This window comes from Pteronotus mesoamericanus, unplaced genomic scaffold (genome assembly GCF_021234165.1).
Source record: "Pteronotus mesoamericanus isolate MK-2021 breed Mesoamerican mustached bat unplaced genomic scaffold, CSHL_Meso_final scaffold_83, whole genome shotgun sequence".
Lineage (NCBI taxonomy): Eukaryota > Metazoa > Chordata > Mammalia > Chiroptera > Mormoopidae > Pteronotus > Pteronotus mesoamericanus.
In genome coordinates this window covers 1,147,531-1,170,716 of record NW_026555328.1, presented here as the reverse complement: position 1 = coordinate 1,170,716, position 23,186 = coordinate 1,147,531, and the positions used below count along the sequence as shown (strand labels likewise).

At 44.3% G+C, this 23,186-nt stretch overlaps 1 protein-coding gene across 1 annotated transcript; it reads left to right on the top strand.

Moving 5' to 3' along the window:
• Positions 1-8,212: 8,212 nt before the first annotated feature.
• On the top strand, positions 8,213-22,457 carry LOC129062650 (membrane-spanning 4-domains subfamily A member 8-like). Its single transcript, XM_054563663.1, is given in 6 exon segments — positions 8,213-8,431; positions 11,458-11,580; positions 17,427-17,486; positions 18,425-18,514; positions 22,013-22,183; positions 22,356-22,457. Coding segments are annotated over 6 exon segments (765 nt in total).
• Positions 22,458-23,186: the final 729 nt, after the last annotated feature.

The window sequence follows — 23,186 nt, the reverse complement described above, 5'->3', positions numbered from 1 at the left end:
AGGGGTACAGGGTTGAAGAACTAAGATTCTGAAAAATATCTCATAATTGTGTACCAGTGACCTCATCTTTAAAGCAAAATGCGGGAAGTAGACATCTTGTGACCATCATCATTGTTGCGTGCTTAACTAGATATATTTCTCTGTTAGCTCAAGAAAAGTATACTTTCAAACATTTCTCCTGGAACTCACCTTACAGTCAGGCCTTCAGAACATGATCAACATACTTTACAATCTGGGACTATCAGCTCTGTGACAGACAAAGCAATTCGAACATAGTTAAAGCCTATACTTCTATCCTAATTCAGAGTTAAATTGCTGAAGTCTAGCTGCCAAAAATACTGGGGACATTGAAATCACAATGGTCCTGGCTATAGGCACACCCCAGCAATTCTTCAAAAAGGAAGGTACCAACCTCAGGGTGATTTCTGGGAAAATATGAACGTAGTATTGTTTGTCACAGGGAGTGGAGGAGGTGGTGAGTCACTAAAGACATTTAGGGAATAGAGCCAAGATGCTAGGCTTTCTGAAATTTCAGGACAATCTGAAACAGAGATCGATTGTCTCTCATGACTTTGGAATGTCCCATCCAACTTTCACAAAGAAGATGACACTATTCATCATTATTTGAGCCTAGAAGTTCGTGATAATTTTCAAGGCCTATCATGTATCAAGGTTTCTGGCAATGTAGCTGCCACATGCGTAGCTTTACGTGGGACTTCAAGTCCCAAGAGGGATTCGCCATGTAAGATAATATGAAAAAAAGGCAAAGCCACTTGTGCTTGAGTCAGCGCTCCAGCACAGCCCTCTCAGTCTACGTTTGTCGTTACCTCATGCAAACAGCTCACAGAGGAGAAACAGGACCCCTCTGACATAAAATCCGTTATGAAATTGGAATACACATGTGAGGTAGAGGGAAGGAACACATTTAATTTCATTTAAGTTTAAAAAACAATAGTGATGCTTTTTAAATACTTCATGTTATTGCCATCTGCAATGGCTAATCATACGTGTCAACCGGAGTGGGCCACAGGGTGCCCAGACAGCTGGCGAAACACTGTCGCTGGGTGTGTCCTTAAGGATGTTTCCAGGAGAGATTACCCTGTGAGTTGGTGAAATGGGTAGAACAGATGGCCCTTCCCAATGTGTGTGAAACTCACCCAAATAGGCAGAGGAAGGTTGAACTGGATTTCTGTCTCACTGCTTGAGCTGGAACATTGTTACTTCTGCCCTCTGCCCTCCTGCTTCTCAATTGTTTGAACCTACGTTGGTATCTACTCCATCAGTTCTCTGGCTTTAAGGTTTCAAATAATACTGCCAGCTTTCCTATGTCCCGAGTTCCAGCTTGCAGACAGCTGATCAAGGAAGTCCTTAACCTCCACAGTCAGGGGAGCCAACACCTTCTAATCTCCCCCCCCCCACCTTCTCTCTCTCTCTCTCCCCCCGCCCTTTCTCTTTCTGGACACTCATTCTTCCTAGATTTGTGGGGTTTTCCCCTTCCCCAGACTAAGGAAGTTTTCAGTTATGATTTCTTCAAACAGTTTCTCAAAACCTTGCTGTAGGGTACGTGGAGGTGGTCTGGCTCCCTCAGCCAGATGCGTGGGTAACCAGAGGAAGAAGCTCCTCACAATCTTGAAGGAGTCTGATAAAGCAGTATTCCCACAGGCTTTTGCACAGGTCTCAGGAGCTTGATCCTTGGGTGCACTAAACTGCCCGGTAGCCTAGAAAAGGATCATATGCGCAGCTCATGATTGCTACTTCACCTTCTGGCCTGATCGCCTGCCTTGTTTGGGGCTAGTATGTAAGGGATAGGAGCTTTGGTCGGGGTGGGGAGTCAGTGAGCTGACTTGGACACGGGCTTGTGGCTTGTGTGACTCCCTCCGCATGGGCTCATGGCCTGTACGGCAGGGACACAAACTTTGTGGCCTGTGTGACTCTCCCGAATAAAGGCATGTCAAGCATCCCCAAGGCTCCATGCGTCTTCTTCCGTCTCCCTGAGCCCCAAGCGGACCTGTCCAGCCTAGAGAGGCTGCCACACACTGGCTCTTTCACTTCTCTTGCTGTTACAGCTATGATACAGATGTTGTTATGCATCATGTTGTTTTCCAAAGGGGTCTTAATCTATCCTTATGTTTAAAAATTCCTTTTTCTTTTTGCTGTTCTGATTAGGTGTTTTAGTCTGCCTTGTCTTCCAAATTGCTTACTTGATCAACAGCTTTATCTAATCTACCGTTTTTTTCCTTCCCGTGTATTCTTCATTTCAGATATTGTATTCTTCACTTCTGACTGGTTCTTTTTTATGGTTTCTATGTCCTTTTTCATGCTGTTGAGCATTCCTATAACCATTACAGTGAACTCCATTTCACTTAGCTCTTTTTCTGGATATTCCTCCGATTCTCTCATTTGAGACCTGTTTTGTGGTTTTGTTTGTTTGTTTGTTTTCATCTCCCCAGTTTGGCTGCCTCTTTGTGTTTGTTTCTATGTATTAGATAGATCTGTTATGACTCCCAGTCTTTGTGAGGCTACCTTATGTACTAGGTGCCCTACGGTGTGCAGTGGTGCAGTCTCCTTGATCACCTGACCTAGGTGAGCCAGGATTGTCGTTTTATTTTAAGTTACGTGGGCCCCCTTGTTGTAACTGAGTTTTGACTGGTATTGGCATGTTCATGCATGTATCAACCCTCAGTTCTAGCTCACTGTGAGGCTCACCTCTGACCACAGCGTGTAAGCTGCTGGACCTGTGGGGACCACACAAGGTGGAACTTGCCTCAGCAGGGCTTAGTGCCCACCAAGATCTCCCTTCGGAGAAGGGGCTTGCGAAGTTCATTGGCTCCTGCTCTGGTGTTGCCTGAAGCTGGCCACTGGGTGCGCTCCTTCTGGGCCTCTTGGGAAAGACTCTGGTGCAGTCTCATGTCACGCACTGCCTGTGACCAGCCCTGAGAAACCTGTTTGGAGCTACAAGTCACCCACAGTTTGTGGCTTCCTGCTGGACCCGGGGCGCGCACAGGAAGGACCAAGCGGTGCTCCACGACTGACTATTACCAGCACCAGGCCCAGGGCAGGTCAGAAAAGCCCCAAGGCACCTCGATATGTGCCTCTGCCTGCCTCTGCCTGCTGGCTGTGTGTTAGGCTCACTCACTGAAAGAGCCTCTGGCTATACTTGCCAGCACGGGACAAGCTTTCACGGGGGTGAAAGGAAGTCCGGAGGGCAAGGCCAGTGCTATTCTCCACACTGATGCCACACGGAAGAGCGCTCCACCCAAAAAAGGCGGCCCCTGTGGTATGAGAGAAAGACTCACGCAGGGCTCCTGGCGGCTGTCCCTTCAGCTCTCTCACCAGAGCCAAAGCCCCAGATTCTCCTCATGCAACATTAGCCTCCTCAGCCCTCCTTCTCCTGGAGCCCAGGGTGAGTGGCCGAGAACAAAATTGTGTGTGTTGACCCTTTAAGAGGTTACCTGTGTCTCTAGTGGACTCCAGCTTCTCTCTGGTGGAAAGAAACCCTGCTGTTATTCACAGCCAGATGTCACGTGGATGCCTCTTCTTGGCGCCAATGCTCCGGGCTGTGGAACCAGGTGGGGTTTAGACTGCATGCTTTTCAGGAGAGCCACCTACGACTGAGAGAGCCCTGCTGCACCTCAGCCACCACCCATGAAAGCAGGGCCGGCCTCTGCTCCATCTCCACCCTCCTTGCCAGGCTGTTCATGGCTTCATCTGTAAATCTTTGATTAAGAGAGTTCTCTTCAGCTAATCATCAGTTGGTTGTTCAGGATGACTCTTCTACAATTTAGTTGTAATTCAAGTTTGATGCTGGGGTAAGGTGACTGTAAGTTCTACCTACCACATGTCACCTGAGCCTTCCATTTTTTTTTTCTTTTCTTTTTTTTTTTTTTTTTTTGTCCAGAAGGCATCTAGTTTTCTTCCTTTAAATCCAAACTTCTTATTATAAAAATGTACAGCCATCTATTATGTCATCTGTTATATTTTGGCCTGTAATCTTACACAATGAAATAGATGTTTGATTATATATTATATATACTCATATATATTATTTTTGCCCTTTATAGGACATTGAAGTTTATAGTCTGGGCTGGATATAGCAGGACAGTCCTGGTTCTCTATTTTTTAGAAGATCACTGGGGAAATGTTCCAAATTGAAAATCATTGCAAGATTCTGATAACCAATTGTTAAACCTATTTACCATAATTGTACAAATTACAGATTGTAATTCTCTGTGTGGATTGCATAGTGATTAGTGGATTTACATGTTTACATAGTGAACAGAGACTGCAGAGCCTATATTTTAATTTTATCCCAGCATGGAGACATGTTCTGATATAATTTTTTATTATTCTTTCTTCTTGGGTGTTTTTAAAAGTTTTTACCTTATATATATTTTCATCCTTATATTTGCTAAATAGGTTCTGCAATCCATCAAAATGGAGCTGCACTGCTCTGAGAGACTTTACCACCTTTAGGTTTTCATACCCTCCCAGGATGGGCTATCCATCCAATTGAAAGGAAACCTTCTGAAGAAAATGGTCCTTCTCCATCCCTCATAAATCCATCTTAATCTTAGAAGTAGAAATTAAGATTAGAAACGTTAGCATTTATCTGAAATAAAGGAGAAGCTAGGCATGCAAATTTAAGGATTCAATTTACCTCTAAGATTTACCTCTGCACAACTTGAGGGTCATGGAGAAATAAGGTTTTGAATCAAAAAATTCCAGTCCCAACTGCCATCCTAGCATCGTTACGGGACCCCTACGCCCAGCTCTCTTCTCACAGGGACTTTCACAATAGGGGAAATAACTTGGCCTAAAATTGAAAAAAATACATAGTTATAAACCATATGGAGAATATATGCGCTCCTTTGTATCCAAAAAGAAAGTACAAAAACGTGCCCTTTCAATTAAAAAAAAAAAACACAAAAAACCATATTGACACAGCTGCCCTGAGATTTCTATGAGCCAAGCATTCTCCAGGGAAGGGTGAGTTATCATGTATTTGTGAGGAGCCCTGAGTTAATTTGCATGAGGTTTTTAAGTTTTTCCTGTACTTTAAAAATAGCCACAGGTGTCCTCTTTGCCTCCATGTGGGACAGGGGGAGGGACACCAAACTGAGGAACAGGTCTCCACTTCCACATCCATTTTCTGCTGTATAAGCTGCCAGGTAACTGGTAAGACTGAGATGGAACATTCCATCAGGATAATTTGAGGGACATTGAATACAGGGCCTTCTTCCAACAGGTGGGCAGGATGCAGAGAAATCCCAGGCGATAGAATAACACCCCAAAGTTGTTAAGAGCAGAACCTAACCTGTACCCTGTAGCCCATGTGGACGGCATCACCCACACCCCTGTGCGCTGATCCTTCTGGGGGTTCGGCCAGGGAAAGTGGAAGTCGGGAGGAGGGAGACGTGAGAGTGCACCCTCCCTCTGCTGGGCACAGTTCGGGCAGCAGCTGAGGTCTCCTGTCAAAGACCTCAGCTCCCATTAGGCGGCTGTCGTCCTTGGCTGCAGCCCTTGCCGGCTGCCATAGTGACATGGTTCATGCCTCTGGTCCCTACGTCAGAGGGGCACAGCCTCCCTGTGTTAGTGGTTTCCTGGTGTGTCAACAGCCCCTGTGGCCACCATACCTTCCCACATTTCTGTAAATGGGCCCTTCCCTAATCTTCCTTCACTTAAAAACATTGGGACTGCCCTCTGTTTTCCTCCGGGTCTCAGGGGACACAGATGCACAAAAGCATGTGTAAGCCTCCGCGTGCCCAGGGTGGGTGGGGTCTGTGTACAGTGGCGGAATCTTATGGAAACGCTCAGTCCTCTCCACATACCACCTTTCTCCGACAAGGGAACTCACAGTAGCAACAGTTCCCCACTCCTGCAAGTGTTCAGAACCGGCGGGCGTGTCACTCAAGATCCATGGGCATCGCTTGGTGGATGAGGAGGTTAAACTACATATACAGCCTCTGTACCTACTTCAGTCTTTAGATTCCTATTCTCATATTGTTGGCAGTTTTTTCTAACACCAAGGCAGTGGGTGTCTTATTTTGGGTTTCCCCAAAAATAGAAACAACCTACGGATTTGGATATTGTGAGAGAATAGGAAAGTGACACATGGAGAGAGGAGAGCCAGTAAAGTACGCGTGCGTGAATGGGCTCCCTCTCTCTGCTGAGGCGTTTGTTGGTCTGTCTTGCACACAGCTGTGCTCATCACCCCTGAGTGCCCAGTTATCTCTGTTCCTCCCAGACCACCAAGTGCAACCTTTTTTTCTCCACGCAGACACCCTTAAACACTTGCTCATTGAACTGCACTTGATTAGTTCCTTGCCAATTCCAGGAAGTAAATCTGGGTTGGAAGTTGAGCTCCAGGTAGCTGCACCAAAGAGGAGGAGTTTGTATCTTTACACATATCAATGAACCATACAGTGCATTTATTCTTGAGGAAGGACAACTTGCCTACAACAAACACTGGGGAAGAGGAGCAAGAGACAGTCTCTGGCTAAGCAAAGTGAGTATACTTAATCTCATGCTTTCTGTGGGAAGCTCAGGGTTGCAGATAAGGTTTTTCTGCCAAATGAGACTTATGATGCCCCTGGGAGTGGGGTGGAGCCCATGGCAGAGTTGATTGTACTAGCTTTTGGGAGTCTGCTCCAACAAAAAGGAGAGGGGAAGAACTGCTGGTTGGACATGTTGCTTGCAGCCTTGTGACACCTCAACCTGGAACCCCAGCCGTGCCATGCCATACTTCTGACCTACGCCAGGATGAGCTCGTGAACGAATTGTCTTAAGTTGCTACATTTATGATGATTTGTAATACAATTGGTTATCTTCAATGAAAGATCATGAAGATTTTGCAGCCAGAGAGCTTGTGCAAAATTTCTACTCTTAAGACCCTAAATTGGAAATACTGAAACTTCTTTATGTTTCATTTACCTTATGTGTAAAACGAGAATAGGGTTTTGCCTCCCTCATGGAGTTATTATGATAATGAGACAATATGTGTATAAAGATCTGTGAGAGCAGCTTATAAACAAACTATAGTTAAAACAACAGGAGAGGAAGTTACCACGTACTCAGCGGTAGCTGCTATAATTATAATTAATAAAGTCTTGTCACTGTTGTTTAGGACCTTAGAACCTTCTAGAGGAGACAGCCATGGGGATAAAGTGTTTCAGTAAATATGTGTTTATAAGTTTCTTGTATTCAGGAGAAAGTGCAACTAGTGTCTGAAGACTAGGGAAATACATTCTCAATCCCACCTGATACAATGCCTCAAAGGTTGCAGAGGTCTCAGATGGGAGATTCAGGTCTGCGTATTAAGCAGTCTAGAGTGTTCTTACTGCGGAGGACAAGGCCAACATAGTTAAGCACCAGAGTTGCGAACTTCTTGAGTAATTCTGAGGATTTACCGTACCATCCTGTCTTCAAATCTATTTTTGTTATGCTACCCATATGGGATTGTAGGAGTCATTACCTTTACCCAAATTTTATTAAAAAGTTGCTTCCAGGTATGATACTTTAATTCACTTCCATTTTCTCTCTAAACTTTATGCATGAAACATGAGGGTTCTGTATCCATATGCAATGTTTACTTAAGTAAGCAAAATAAATTTAACTTAATTTCTGTCACTAAAGAAAGAAAAATGAAAGAAAGGAAAGAAAATAGTACAACCAGATCAAAATTCACAATTGACCTGAATATACTGTGCATTGGCAATGGGCTTCCTTGGAGGATAATGACTCCATTGAACAAGTTTTTCTGCGACCGGGACTTCGGGGAAATCATGGCCACGGGACCCGCCTGTTTCCTTCTTCAGGCGTCGATAGAATGGACTCAGTGTTCTCCAGGAGACTCTCCGCCCAGCCCTGCGCCTCTGAAATACCCGTACACGCAGAGCGCCATGCTAAGCATGGTGAGAGATACGAGAAGGAAAAAGCCACCGCCCTTGCCCTCTGTGGTGCTGATATTCCTTGGCCCGTAGTTGTCTCACCTATATAACTGGGCAGGTGTGAGGATTCAAGGAGATGTATTTGTGAAGCACTGCGTGTGAAAGTGCCCTCTAACTGCCACGTAATATCTCTAAGGAAAACTGAATGAACAAACTCATAGGGGTTTGTGATGCTCAAACAAGCCAGTGAAAGCAAAAGTTCTCTTTCAATGTAATCATTAGTGCATGTATGAAGGATGATAGTATTGCCTTTGTTTTTCAGCAGCATGAATTCGATGACTTCAGCAGGCCCCAAGGCCAGTTCTGTGTTTGTAGCGGCACCCCCCAGCACACACGCTGCGATCCCAGGGAGCATGTCCCAGGTGCCCCTGTATCCACACAGCCAGCCCCAAGACCACCAATTTCCTGGGAGCCAACCTGGCTTACAGCTGCCTGCGAGTGCACAACCAGCCCAAACAACCTTGAAAGAGGGCAAAGTCTTAGGGGTAAGTGAGCTTTCACCGTGCAGGCTGGGACCACACACGTGACTGGAGTCAGGGGTGGGAGGAGGGTTGGAAATACAGAAACTCCAAAGCCACAAGTGGGGCGGGGGCTGACCCAGCCTTGCCAAACTCAGGTCTAGTAAGAAGCTCAGCTGTGGAGCATCACCAGGGCCTCCGTGTCGGGCCTTGTGTTTTCTTACTTAAGCTTTATATGAATGAGAAAGAAAAGCAACAAAGAAGCAGGAAACTGGAAGGTTTTACCTGTTGCCAGAATCCATGTTGATCCTCTGGCCTCAGGAAGAAAGAGGGTATAGCAGGTGAGCCGCAAGGTGCAGCCTAAAGCCAGAGTGTTCGCATGGAATCTTTGCCCAATAGCAATAAGATAAGAGCTCACGATTATTTCCTCCCTGAAAGGCTATCCCTAGCAGAACAAGGGGAGGCCTGTTTCATTGCATAGCTGAATAGTGACACTCGTGGTTTCTGATCCATGCTGCCAGGGTTCCAATTTTAGCTCCACCTCTAAAGACTGCTCGTGGAATGTCAAATCAGTACAACCTGTATGAAGGGCTATCTATGTCTGCCAAATTTTAAAATACTCCATAATTCCATTTCTGAGACTTTGTCCTCAAACATGCCTATGCTCATGAGAAAAATGACATGCATGAGGCTATTTATTGCAGCCATGGTTTGTGAGAGGAAAAGAATGGAAACAATATATCCATTACTATAATGCTGCTTAAATAATGTATTACACATACAAAGAATTAAATGTTTTAGAGCTAGAAAAATAAAGCTTGTTGTGTAATGATATAGACACAACTGCAAACTATTTCATTACTGGGAAAAGGATTAGAGGCAGTCATTGCATATAATTTGCTACCATTTGTACAAACTTAAGGAACTAATATATTTGGATTCATTGCAATGTTTGTAGTACATGCGCACACACACACACACATATACATATATAAATGTATATATACAAGGGAGGACTCAGAAAAAATGGAATTATCTTCTGGAGAGTATGTCTCTAGAAGTACAGGCTGCCCCCTTTAGTGAGTGTTCTGGGATCTCAACTCTATCACTGTACCAGCTGGCATTGTTGTGAGAGGCTGTGTTTGGCCTCAGAGAATTTTTTTTGAAGACTCCCTTAACATGTATGCCCATTTCGTGATGGGCATGTTATGAACACATCTACTTATACTGCTGAGTGTTCAGTAGATTTTGACCAAAAACAGCATGACCCCCACGCCCCACACTCCTTATTCACCTGATCTCATCTTGAGCAACGTTTTGGGTTTCTCCTGATGAAAAATATCCTCAAAGGGAAATATTTTGCCTATGTGGAAGGAGGTTTCAAAAAAAAAAGTCTAAAGCAATAAAAGGCGTGAAAATCAACGACTTCAAAAACTGTTTTGAGCAGTGGAAATAAGTGTTTCAGCATGCATGTTGCATCAAATGGAGATTACTGGGAAGGTAACTGAAGTTTAAACATATAAGGATAAATACACATATCTTTATAAAAAAAAATTTAGGTTTTTTTGTATCCCCCATTGTACGTTTTGGAAGAATATATACTGCTTGGCCAAAAAGTCTGTTTGTTTTCTTCCCTAAAATAAAAGACACCTTTGTCATTTTCACCAATAACTTTATTGATTTGGATACTTTGAGTCTGTTGGCTATCTGCCACATGGTATAGTACTGATTGCTCTCAATTTGAGTCTCAATTTGATCGCTATCAATTTCTACTTCTCTACCTTACTGTGGAGCATTGTCCAGTGAGAAATCTCCAGCACAAAACATCACAGACCACTTTTGGCATGTTTTACCAGTCACAACACATTCTCCATACATTACACAAATGTTTTTTTCCTTTCAGGTCTGATTTTACCTTAATTGATGCTTATATTCCTCCATCTTCAATATTAAAACGGCTACACAAAAATTCACAGTTTTTGATAATTTTTAAAAAATGCATGCTGATATGACAGCAGTCACAATACAATCTAAAAAAAATTGTTTCGAATGAACTTAAGTGAAACTAAGTGCTGCTAGAGCCATCTTACAGAAAAAACAAAAGAGACTTTTTGGCCAAGACATTAGTAGTTGTTTTCTAGAGCTGCCATAACAAAATACTACAATTGCATCAGCTTAGAACAATAGAAATTTACTGTCTCACAGCCTGGGGTCCAGAACGTGTAATCCATGTACCCCTGGCCATGCTCCCTCTGAAGGCTCCAAGGGAGGGGACCTGTTCCAGGCCTGCCTCGTAGCTTCTGGTAGGACCTTGGCTTGAGGCAGCGTAACTGCAACCTTGGCATTCTCCTGTGTGTACGTGTGTCTTTTCACACGGCATTCCTTTAAAAGGATAGCAGTCCTATAGGAATAGGGACCACCCTATTCCAGTACACCTCATATTACCTTATTACAACCGCAGCAACTCTTTTTCTTAATGACGTCTGTTTTGGAGGCAAAGGAGATTGGGACTTCAATACATTAATGTGATGAGGGAGAGGCAGACTTACCTCAATCTCAAACAATATTCCATAGAAATGAGAGGTGAGCGGAGAGAATGACCTACAAGGGTGTTCCTTGTAGTGTTTTTTATAATATGAAAACAAAGAAAGAAACTTTCCTGCCTTGTATCTCTGTTTCAACTTCTCCACAGAACATGCAGATAATAAAATCCAGGCAACCATTTAAAATAATATGTTTAAAGAATGCTTGATCCCATTGCGATATATTCATGATGAAACATTAAGTAAAATATGCAGAGCCATTTTGTATTATCAGTGTATATATTTGAAAAAAATAATGAAAGGTTAGACACCAAAATGTAAGTAGTAGATATTATTTTAATTTTATATTTTCCATATTATCTTTAACCAAGAAAATAAAATATTTATTAAAATTAAAAGTAATCAAAGTAAAAATAACAATAATAAAAAAATTTTAAGAGTTTACAAGGTGAGGGAAAGGGTCAGTTTCCTGCTCAGAAACAAAGATCTCAGCTTGTGGTTCTTTGACAGGCCCTCCAGATCCTGACTGGGCTGGTACACATCAGCCTCGGTGGCATCATGGGAACTATCTTGGCTGGGAAATATGCAGCTGTCTCATTTGTTGGAGGCTATCCTTTCTGGGGAGGCATCACGGTAAGTAAGTTCTCTGCAAGTGAGTTCCAGAAGCTGCCAATCCTCAGGGCCACCTTGTCAGGTTGTACTTTGCTAAAGGTGGTTTCCAGTCAAGAGAGCATGTGGGCTGTGAACGCAGCTCAGGCTTTGCTCACCAAGAACATTAGTCTGCTTGCACAGCCAGAACAAATACTGCACACTGGGTGGATCAACAGCAGACATTTATTATCTCACAGTTCCTGAGGCTTGAAGCCCAAGATCAACATTTTACCAGGGTTGTTTCTTCCTGGGCTTGTAGACGGTCATTTTACGCCCAATACCTTTACATGGTCTCTGTGTGTTTGTGTTCCAAAATCTCTTCTTATAAGAATATTAGATACATTAGATTAGGACCCATCATTATGACCTTATTTAAGCTTGATCACCTCTTTAAAGGCTGTGTCTTGAAATACAGATGCTCCTCAACCTATGATGGGATTACATCCCAAAAACCCATCCTCAATTGAAAATATCCAAAATAAAAATAGGTTAAATACTGCACTGTAGAGAATGGGTTGTTCACCCTCGTGATCACATGGCTGACGGGGAGCTGTACCTGGATGTTGCTGTCCAGCATCTCAAGAGAGTACCCAACCACATACCACTTGTCTGAGAAAAGATCAAAATTCCCAGACCAAAGTACAGTTTCAACTGGATGCATATTACTTTCTCACCATTGTAAAGTAAAAAAAAATATCATAATTCTGACCCTCATGAATCTGAAACGGATACTGGACAGCCTCCTGCCTTCTAGCACAATCAATGGTGCTCTGTTGCTCACCTCCTAGAGGCATAACTCTGGAGACAGCAGTTTGGTGAAAAGGAAAGGGGTTGTTTATTTAAAGTTTACATAGTTTTGTAAAGGTAGGCAGTTTCTGCCTCAGGGTCTCCTCCCTTAGACATACCCAAAGACAAACTTTCCTGCCACCCTCTGTCCGGTCAGGAATGCATCTGAAGTACCTTTCACATTCCTAATAACACCATGCTTTACGGGTGCTGGGCTGGGCGCTCGGCCAAATGGTCTCAGGGAACCTGCTGGTTTCAGAGACCCAGGCTCCCTGCAGCTGTCAAGGGCAGCCAGGGGAGGGGAAATAGCACAGCTTCTGCTCACGTTCAGTTTAAAAGTCCTCTCCAGAATCCCACACACACCAGAAGCCAGTAAGGATGTCCAGCTTCCAAACAAGGAAGGCAGGTATCAGCCATATTTGTCTTTGTCCCACTTCTGTTCACCACGTCTAGCAAAGGGGCAAAGTCTCTATTCATGCATGCTCTGTAATCATTCTCCTCTGAAGGCTCCTCCCCTGTCAGCCAAGGGGATTGACATTTAGTCTTCAGTTCAACCTTGGGGTGTTACCCTTGCCCCCTGCCTCCTCCCAGCCATCTGGCCTGGCCCCTCCGTTACAGAACCATCACTACAGTCACATTCTGAGGTACTGGGGGCTAGGACTTCAAAAGATGGGATTTTGAGGAGACACAGTTCAACTCATAAGACCAAGGACAGCCCAGGAAGGCACATTTACCCAGAGTGAGCAACTTCTCTAATTCACACAAACAACAATGTACTGGGAATAGCAGCCAAGTGTTGTTCGATGCAGGCCCACAGCCCAAGCTCCAGCAGAGAAACATTTCCAACACTTGCAAAGAGGGGTTGCTCAGCCACAGAGCAGTCCTTAAGAAGAGGGGACTTAAGAAGTCCCAAGTTCGGCCCAGAGTACCATTTTGGCACAATCTATGGCACGTTACATGTTTTCTTTTCTGGAAAAGCCCCCTACGTTTTTTTATCACATTCTCAAGGTGGCCTGTAACCCCTTCAAGGGTTAAGAAACACAGGTCCTTCTCTTCAATGTGTCGCCTTTTTGATTCTTTGGCAGTCCCCTTAGTGTCCTCCCTCCTCCACACACACATAGAAACACACACGCACAAAATACGCATTCACATCCAATTCTTTCACCACCCAAATATTCTTGACCCAATGCAACTTTTCTCAAAAAAAAAAAAAAAAAAAATTCAAGACTAAGCTGGACAACAGCCAAGTCACCCTGTCCCATGAGACTTAAATAAAATGGCCGGAGTAATTGGCCAACTCTTGTACACACAACATCTGTAAAAACTCATGGCTTATATTCTTGGGAGCACTTTGGTCTGATACCCTCTCTCTCATGCTGCCATTTGTGCCTCACTTGTGAGGCTGAGGTCCTCCCTTGGGTCTGCACAGACGCAGACTAGGAGCTCAGCCCCTGTTCCTTTGCTCAGCCACAGCACCTGTATCTGCATAACATACTGCTCTGGGGTTTCGGGCCGTGGAGATGATAGCACCAAACCACACATCAGTTGCTATCGAGTGTTAGATTCTCTTCTCCATTCTTAACTGCCTGGTGGCTGCCTTGGCATCTCAAATGCCTCGGTAGCCATCTCTGCTTACACATGGTGGCTCAGGTCCCATCGGTCCTCATGACATCGCTTCCTTTTTGTCTGCAGGGCATTTTTCTCCTTGTTGCCCTCTTGACTCCAGGGCTATCTTTCTGTTTCCTCAAGATCATTCATGTCCTCCCACAAACAAAGGCCTCTTTCCTTGGGTTCCTCAGGGAGATCTGCAGGGACATCAGAAGTACAGCCTTCTGTTTCCTTTCTTCCCCATGAAGGCTCTATAAACTGAAGGGTGAAAGACTGAGATTTATTACTCACTTATAGAATTGGCATTTCCTTTAGAAGTCACCATCGCCGAGAGCACGTTTTCATCGGGAACACCCATTTCCTCTGCATGGCTCAACATCTACTCTGGGTGGGGAGGGAGACTTAAGAACACAAGATCTGGAGCCAATACCTAAATTTGACTCCCTTATCTCCTAAGTGCTGGATGGTCTCGGGTACGTTATTTAAAATTTCCAAGCCTCAGTCCGGCACTCTATAAAATGATAATAGTAATACTGCTTGATGGGCCATCATGCAGGAATACAGCAAGGTTAGAAGCACTTCATTCAGGGCTCAGCAAAACTTTCATGAAACCCTAGCCGACACCGCCTCAGACCCTCAGGGACAGCAGGGCGTCCCATCAGCCACTCTGCCCAGAGGACATGAATGGGGAAATAACACAATGAACCCCACCTGCCTCTTATTGGAGTTTCAACACCATAGACATGCTACATTCTTCTGAGAAGCTAAAAGGGACTCACAAATTAGAGAAAAGCAAAGACCGATTTGGGCTTATGCTTAATAGCAGTGAAAATTTGGAGAACTTCTTCCTTCTCCCATCCAGAGGCCACATGCTTAACTGAGTCCTACTGGAAGACCAACAGAGTGTGCACTAGACGAAAGAAACACCAGGAAAGAGATAATTTTTGAGTGTCTATTGTGTATAGGATCCACCATGGGCAAGATATAAGAAATGCCTGATTCAAGGGACAAGTTATCTCATGACAATGACACTTAGGAAGACATAATAGTTTTTCCCATTTTGTAGATGAGGAAATGTTCACATAGAGAAATCAGTAACTTGCCCACAATCCTGTGAGTTTCAAGCTGGAATTTAAAACTAGGTCTGGGCCCATGTTCTAGTTACGATGGTGGTGTAGGTAAATACTGCTTGCCTCCTCACACAACCACAGCAAAAATCACAACTAAACTAGAAAACAATTATCACTGAGAAGAGTCCGAAAACTGAGTTTATGGAGGTCCTACGACCAAGGAATTAAAGAAGTCATATTCATCCAGATGTAGAGAGGGGCAGAGACCCCCATATGAGGAGAACGGAAATGCAGAGACACAGAGCACATCCATCGTCCCACATCCATGTGTGGTGGATAAAAAGCAGGAGGGATACCTTGCGAGTGAGGGTTCCCATCCACACCCATGACCACCCAGCTCAGGGCTCCAGTGACAAGAAGAAAAGTCCCCGTGACTTCTGGCTATGAAAACCAGTGCAGGTACTGGTGATGGAAAAAACTGCAGGATTCTCAGGCGTCTCTTCTTAAAAGTTCTGCAATGGACTTAGGACTTATGCAAACTCATTCACTCTGGACCCTTCAACTGTAAGACACCAGTGGCACACAGAAAGAAACTAATGATTCTGGCATCAGAAGGAGCACTGGGGGACAGCTTCTTCCCTGAAAAATTTTCCAGAGGCCAAGCAGTGGCATTGTCTGCTTTCTGAGCCCTCCCTCACACAGAGCCACAAAGCGGCAGCACTATATCTGAGACTCCATCAATCTGGTTCACACAGGTTACCCCACCTGGTGCATACCTAAGGCTCCACCCCAACCAACTTACAGGTGCACTTTTCTACAATAAGCCATGCCACTAAGACAGGGAGTCAAAGAAGCTCTACCAGATACATACAAACAAACACAGGGAGGCTGCCAAAACGAGGAGATAAAGAATTGAAATGAAATGAAAGAATAGCACAAAACTCCAGAAAAAGAACTAAACAAAATAGAGGTAAGCAATCTAGAAGATGCAGAATTTAAAACATTGGTTATTAGGATGCTTAAGGAACTCCCTTGGGACTTCAACAACAGAAAAAAAGACACAGGCAGAAATGAAGCTTACACTGAGCAAAACAAAGAAAAATTTACAGGGAACCAACAATGGAGAGGATGAACCCAAGAATCAAAATGATGATTTGGAACATAAGGAAGAAAAAGGCATTCTATCAGAACAGCAAGAAGAAAAAAGAATAAAAAAAAAACAAACCAATGATAGGCTAAGGATCCTCTGGGACAACTTCAAACAGCCAGCATTCGAATCATAGGGGGTGCCAGAAGGGAAAGAGAAAGAGCAAGAAATTGAAAACTTATTTGAAAAAATAAAGAAAGAAAAGTTCCCTAATTTGGTGAAGAAAATAGACATGCAAACCCGAGAAGCTCACAGAGTCCAGAACATGAGGAATCCAAAGAGAACCACACCAAGACACATCATAATTTAAATGCCAAAAGTTAAAGATAAAGAGAGAATCTTATAAGCAGTAAGAGAAATGCAAATAGTCACCTACAAAAGAGTTCCCATAAGACTGTCAGCTGATTTCACAAAAGAAACTTTGCAGGTTTCAGGGAACTGGCTAGAAGTACTCAAAGTGAAAAATAGCAAGGGCCTACAACCTAGATTACTTTATACACCAAAGCTATTAATTAGAATTGAAAGGCAGATAAAGTGCTTCCCAGACCAGAAAAACTGAAAGATGTTCATCATCACCAACCCATGATTATATGAAATGTTAAAGGGTCTTATTTAAGAAAAAGAAGATCAAACTATGAACACTACAATGGCAATGAATTCACTCCCATCAACAATTAAATCTGAAAAACAAACTAAGCAAACAAGCAGAACATAAACAGATTCATAGATATGGAGAACGTTTGTAGGGTTATCAGCTGGGAGAGGGAAGAGGGAGAGTAGCGGAAAAGGTGCAGGGACTAAGAAGTACAAATTGGTAGCTACAGAAGAGACAGGGGAATGTTAAGAACAGCACAGGAAAGGGAAGTAGCCAAATAACTTATATGCATGACTGATGGACATGAACTAAGGGGGTGATTGCCAGAGGAAATGTGAGAGATGCTGGGGTCAAAAGGTGAAAATTTGGGACAACTACAATAGCATAATCAATAAAGTATACTTTAAAAATTAAACTAGCTCTGCTGTATTCTGGAATATATTTATCCCACCAACATGATGCAAACCAGCTCATTCATCCATTCATTCATTTCCCCACATGAGCTGGAGGGCCCAGCAGAGGAACTTAGAGTGAGAAAACATGTGTGTGACTAGAATCACTGAAGCTTGAAGGTGGGGATCCTGAACTCTGACCTCTTTCTTAACTCCCTCTTCTGTGCCAGTTCATCATTACAGGATCCCTCTTAGTGGCATCAGAGCAGCAGCCAAACTCTCCTTGCCTGGTAAGTCACATGCTGAGACTGGCTCTCCCTGCTGTGGACCTATAGGAGGGAAGCACAGTGGAGGAAAGAAGCTAACACACATCCTTCCTCCATCCTAGCACCTCCTTATAACCAGATTGTATAGACATGAGGGTGTGGAGAGACAAAGAGAGAAACTTTCCTAAGAAGATCTTACAGGGGGAGGCACAAAGCTGCCTGGGGCTCAGGGCTCCCCTCCAGCAGAACAGGGCACTGGGACTGCCTGCAGCGCGCAGAGCCGACCTCCAGAAATTTCTACAGGGAAGCCAGGGGAGGCTCAGGCAGAGACTTCCCTAGGAATCCAGACAAGCAAGCTCTGTGAATCAATATGGACCAGGCTCTGGGGTCCCCTAGCAATGGACCAAGAAAGTACCTTTGCTTCTCTCACAATCAGCTTATCTAAGGGCAGGGGCCCCAGGATGACTTGAGCCCACACCACTGAGATACTTGAAAATCTCCCAAGGGGAGCTCAGTTCTGGGAGTGCCACCCTGCTATTACCCACTATTGTGGAGCATCAGAGCCTGTCACATCCCAACACCCTGGGGCTGAGTCCCCTGCCTATCTCCTTACAGATAATTGGGTGGAGAATTTCCAAAAGATTTTTCTTGGTGAGATTATCCCATGAGATACTTTATGAAGCTGGTTAGGTAAACACTGGGGGGAATCTCTATTTAACAGTCCCCTGGCTGAAAGATCCATAATACTTGTTAAAGTCTCTGAGATGTCAAGCACAAAAGATGGGTTTAATTTTGCTTAACTCAGATTTCTTCCAAATTAATATAGCCCCCAAACTTTTTGCACAGAACAGCTCTTGACTTGCTGTAGAACTAGGGTTCTGGGAATTCACATTAAGAAGCACTTATTGAGTCTCTGTTCATCTCACCTACAGTCGTTTTTCTCTCTCCTGCGTCTTACTCAGCTTAAGGGCGGCTTCAGTATGAACATCGTCAGTGCGATTTTTTCTGTGGCCGGAATCATCCTCTTCCTCTTAGAAATGATTATGAACCATGTGAATAAGGAACACAACTACTGGGGTGTGGTGAGTATCCCTATGGACCTAGCATTTACCAATGCTCCCCTGGGTTCCAGCTCAGCTGTGTTTAGGAAATCATTGGAAAGACACCTGACCACCATCTTCTTCAGCAAGCACTGAAGCAAACGGAGATGCTGTCAGAATCAGAATAGACTTTAAACTCTCTGACCTGTAGTTTTTTGCTGAGTTGCACTAACCCTGTGACTTTTCTTAGTCTTAGTTTCTATGTTTATAAATTAGACCTACTTTTTGACATCGTCGGAAGAATTAATGCAACTGTACACACAATGCAAAGGCACCCGCCAACCTGCACCTCTACTCGCATGGTCGCCTTCCCACCCATTGCTTTGGACAGCGGGGCTAACAAAGGTCTTCTGTGCAGGGCCAGAGGGCAAACATTTAAGTCTTTTCAGACCATCTAGCAGTTGAGTAGTGTTGCAACTACTCAAGCCTGTGTGAACGCAGACATAGGAAATGCATAAACGAATGAGCCGTCTCAGGTAGCGGACCAGTGCCATCCAACAGAAATATAACGTAAGCATGGACGTGATCTGAAGTTTTCTAGCTGCCACATTATAAAATTAAAAAAAGGAACGGTTAAACTTAATTTTATTGATACATTGACTTAACCCAACAGCTCCAAAAATCTCCTTTCAGTATGTAAGAAAATTATTAATTCAATATTTTGCATTTTGGGTGCCACGTCTTTGAAATCCAGTGTGTTTTTTGCATTTACATCACATCCTGAGTCCTCGGAGGACTCGTGGCTACCAGGTTGGAAAGTGCAACTACACATGAGTCCCATGTAAACTCAATGTCTCCCTCTGCACTACAGCCCTGTCCTCCCGCCCACTCAAGATTAACACCAGTGCTTCTCCCCTCTCACTTGCCCCCGCCTCTATTCTACTTCAATTTCCACCCTTTAATAGAGCTTTTCATAAGCATCTACACATGCTTCTGTTTCCTTCATCTTCAGAAAGAAATTATTGTTCAGTTACTTCAGCTACCACTCTGTTTCTCTGGCCCTCTCTGCAGAAGAATCCTTAAAAGAATTGTCTGCCTCGTGGTTCCAACTCTTTCCTCTCATAATCTCTCCTCGGCTGAATGTAAACACACTTTCAGCCTCATTCTCCAGTTTCTTCTTTGCTCAATGTCCTCTGTCAATCCTCCTCTTTGGAGACTTCCCGGTGGCTTCCAGGCCCAGCAGCTGGTGTTCCTCCACCCACAACGGTTGATGTCCTCTCTGTCTCCTCTCGCCCCCAGCCTCTCAGGCTCAGTCCTTGGTCTCCTGTGTCTCTCTGTACTCAGTGCTTTCGCAATCGCATCCAGTCCGGTGACTTGAAACACTTTCTCTGTGACAATGACTCCCCAAACCTGTCTCCCAAACTTCAGTCTCTTGAATTCAGATGTCCACTCACCATCTAGAAATTAGCATATCCTAATCCGATCTCCAGATTTTCTATCCCAAACTCCTCTCGGGTTTCCTTTTCCCCATCGATGGCTACTGTGCTTCCAGTCACTCAGGACAAAACCTTGGTGGATTCATCCAACCCCTCTATCTCTCCCGCACTTGCCAGCCAACTCCTCGGGCCATTCTGCCACTTTCACCTTGACAGTGTATCCAAGATCCAGCTGGAGCCACCTCCACCTGGCTTCTAATATCCGTTCTGCCAAGGATGATCTGGACAGAGAACTACCCCATCCCTGACACCCACCCCACCTCTGGCCTCCGTCCTTGCACCTGAACAAGGAGGGCTGGACTTCATCACAGCTTTGGGTATGAGGAGTCAAGGTTTGGAGCACTCCCAGGGTTCAGTGTGCACGAGTGAACGCTCACCAAACAACAAACAGCGAAGCTGCTTGACGAACCTCTCCTCCCTCATGGAAGATACCTTCTTAACTTTTTTCTATTTTTCAATTACATTTGACATATAACATTATATTATTTTAAGTTACAGCATATTGGTTAGATATTATATTATGTAAAAGGCGATCACCCCAATCGGTCCAGTATCTACATGACACCACACGTAGATATTACAATACTAATGACTACATTCCCTAGGCCGTACTTCAATATAATGTCCTGTGGTTGTTTTATAACTGTCCATCTGTACTTCTTAACACTTTCCTCTTGTACATCTTTCCTTCAAACACTCCTCCAAAAGTTTTATTTATACAAGAATTTTGCTCCTGGAAACACATTTGAGATGGACCAGCATCATTTGTTAAGACCACTCCTCCCAGGGCTTCTGTGATTCCTTGGCTAAAACATCGTTGTCCTCTGGTTCCCTTTGCGTGGACACCCTGTCCGACCCCACATCTGTAAATCTTCCGCTAAGCATGGACCTCTGTCTCTTCTCAGTGCCCTGAGGTACTTTCTGGCCCTTTTTATAGCCCTTACCATGTCTGATGTGAATTATAATTATCTACATCTGTACCTCCCTCCTTCACAAGAGTGTTCCTCTTGGGATTCTTCTTTAGCCACTCCTAGCAAGCAGAGGTTTAATCAATGTTTGCTAAATGTAGAGGGAAGAAAGGGAAAGTGCTGAGGAGGAGTCTCTCCACATGGGAGGGTCCTCTGAGCAGCTGGCTGTCACGCCCGCCATTTTAAAACTCAAAATCAGCAAACATTTGTTTGGTGCCTGCCATGTGTCATGCATATTCACTTTCATATTTACTCTCTCCTATAATTGGAATCTAAATGACTCTTGGAGTCATTTTTCCCTTGACCTTTTGGCTGAAAGTGGATTCTACACGAACTCTCCCACAGATACAGTTGGAGACCTTATTCTCCAGGGTATTCTTGCAAAAGAGTGAGGAGGGGCTTAGATGTCTCCTGGTCCTCAGGTGAAATCTACTGCTGTGGAATTAGTTCAACTTTGGTGTACTTTTACTGACTCTTTGCCAAGTCTAAAGACAGCCCAATTATTTCTCTCCACAAAATTCCGTGGTGAACCAGCCCGAAAAGTTGTTTCACTAGCCCACTTTCTCTAAAGGTGCAGAGAAATGGTGGAGAATTACATTGGAGCCCAGGCAACTACTGATGACTGAAGATTACACATCGCTGCCTCAGTCTTCATTCTCATAAGATGCCTTTGTCTGCGGGCTCCACCTTCACGTTGTGTTGCTCAGTCCTGTCTTTCTCCTCTAACCCTTTCACTTTCCTCCCAGTGACTAGTCCCTACTCCCAAATTTATATTCACTTCCTACACTGAACAGTCTCACTGTCTGACCCCAGATCCCACCCTTAGGTTTCATCCTCTGTACCTGAAACAAGCTATCAAGGTGTTTACCTCAATGATGGCTACTCTTTCCCTTACAAACACTGGTACTAAGTGTTAAAATAAATTTTTACAAACACACTTGACCCTCACCAAAACCTGGTGAGCAATTTTCTCCAAGACACTCAGACGAGGTCAGGGGACTTCCTCAAAGCCATTGGCACAGTCCACTGCAGAGCCACACTTCGAGCCAGACCTCAGATTCCCGGAGCAGCACATGTGACCTCCTCATTCATTCTGGTTCCAGGACCCTGGAATTGCTACTTCTGGGGTGCTGCTCATCTTCAGCCTCCTGGAGCTCGGCATTGCCGCCACAGGGGCCCACTTTGGCCTCCAACTGGTCTGCTCTCCAAGCAACAACGTGAGTCTGAAGGCTTCTCAGTGGGTGGAAAGATGCTCCAAAGAGGGTGGAGATAGAGGGGTCTTCAGGCTTCCCCTTCCTACCCCGCATCAGGGGAGTCCAAGGATGTCTAAAGGCCTCCATGCATGCTTGGCATCACCAGAGCACCTCCTGTGCCCATCTTTTCTAGGAGCCTGTGATCTTCCAGACCGTCTGCATAGCAAATCCAGTGGCCAACCCAGAGCCAGTAAACTCGCCATCGGCTTTATTGAATGAGGTTCCGGGCTCCCAATAAGCCAAAGGTTCTAGAAGCATTATTCCCTGAGAACAAAAGAAAACCTCCCATTTTGCTTAAAACGCTCCTAGCTGGCTGTTCTAGTGAGTTATCTTGTGCGTGGGAGAGGCAAAAGTTATGTTTCTCTTCCTCCCTTTCTATTATAAATTCTTTGTAAAAAGCTCCTTCCTACCTTGACAAACTAAGGAAAATGTATCTCCAACTGTATACACTTGGGGCTTCATTCGCTTCATCCTGGCCATTTCTGCTGTCCCTCTGTGAAACAGGAGACAGGAATTTAAAGTGGAATTTAGCAAAGAGTTCTGCCACAGGGCAGCCACATGTGAACCCCATTGTGTGCATGTAGTCATGTGCTTACCTGCGTGGGGTTAAGAGTTAGAGGAACAAATGTCCAGAAAACCCAAGCTTCATCCTTCCAGTCATTCACTCACAAATAAATATGCATCAAACATTTGATTTGTTCAAGCCTCTGTTCATGGCAGGAGAAGGGTGAACATGAGTGAACACACAAAGTGCTTGATTTCAAGGAACTCTTCACGAGGGAGGACAACACACAAGCAGTTTTCTCGAAACAATGCAGAAGGTGGGGATGTACAGAAATTTAAACAGAGATGTTGTAACATGGGTTTCTTTTGTGAAATAAATACAGTTTGGAAATTGCCAAGCACTTGGATATCTGTATGAGGCTGGTATGATTTTATTTACAAAAGTATATGGACTAATTCAAAG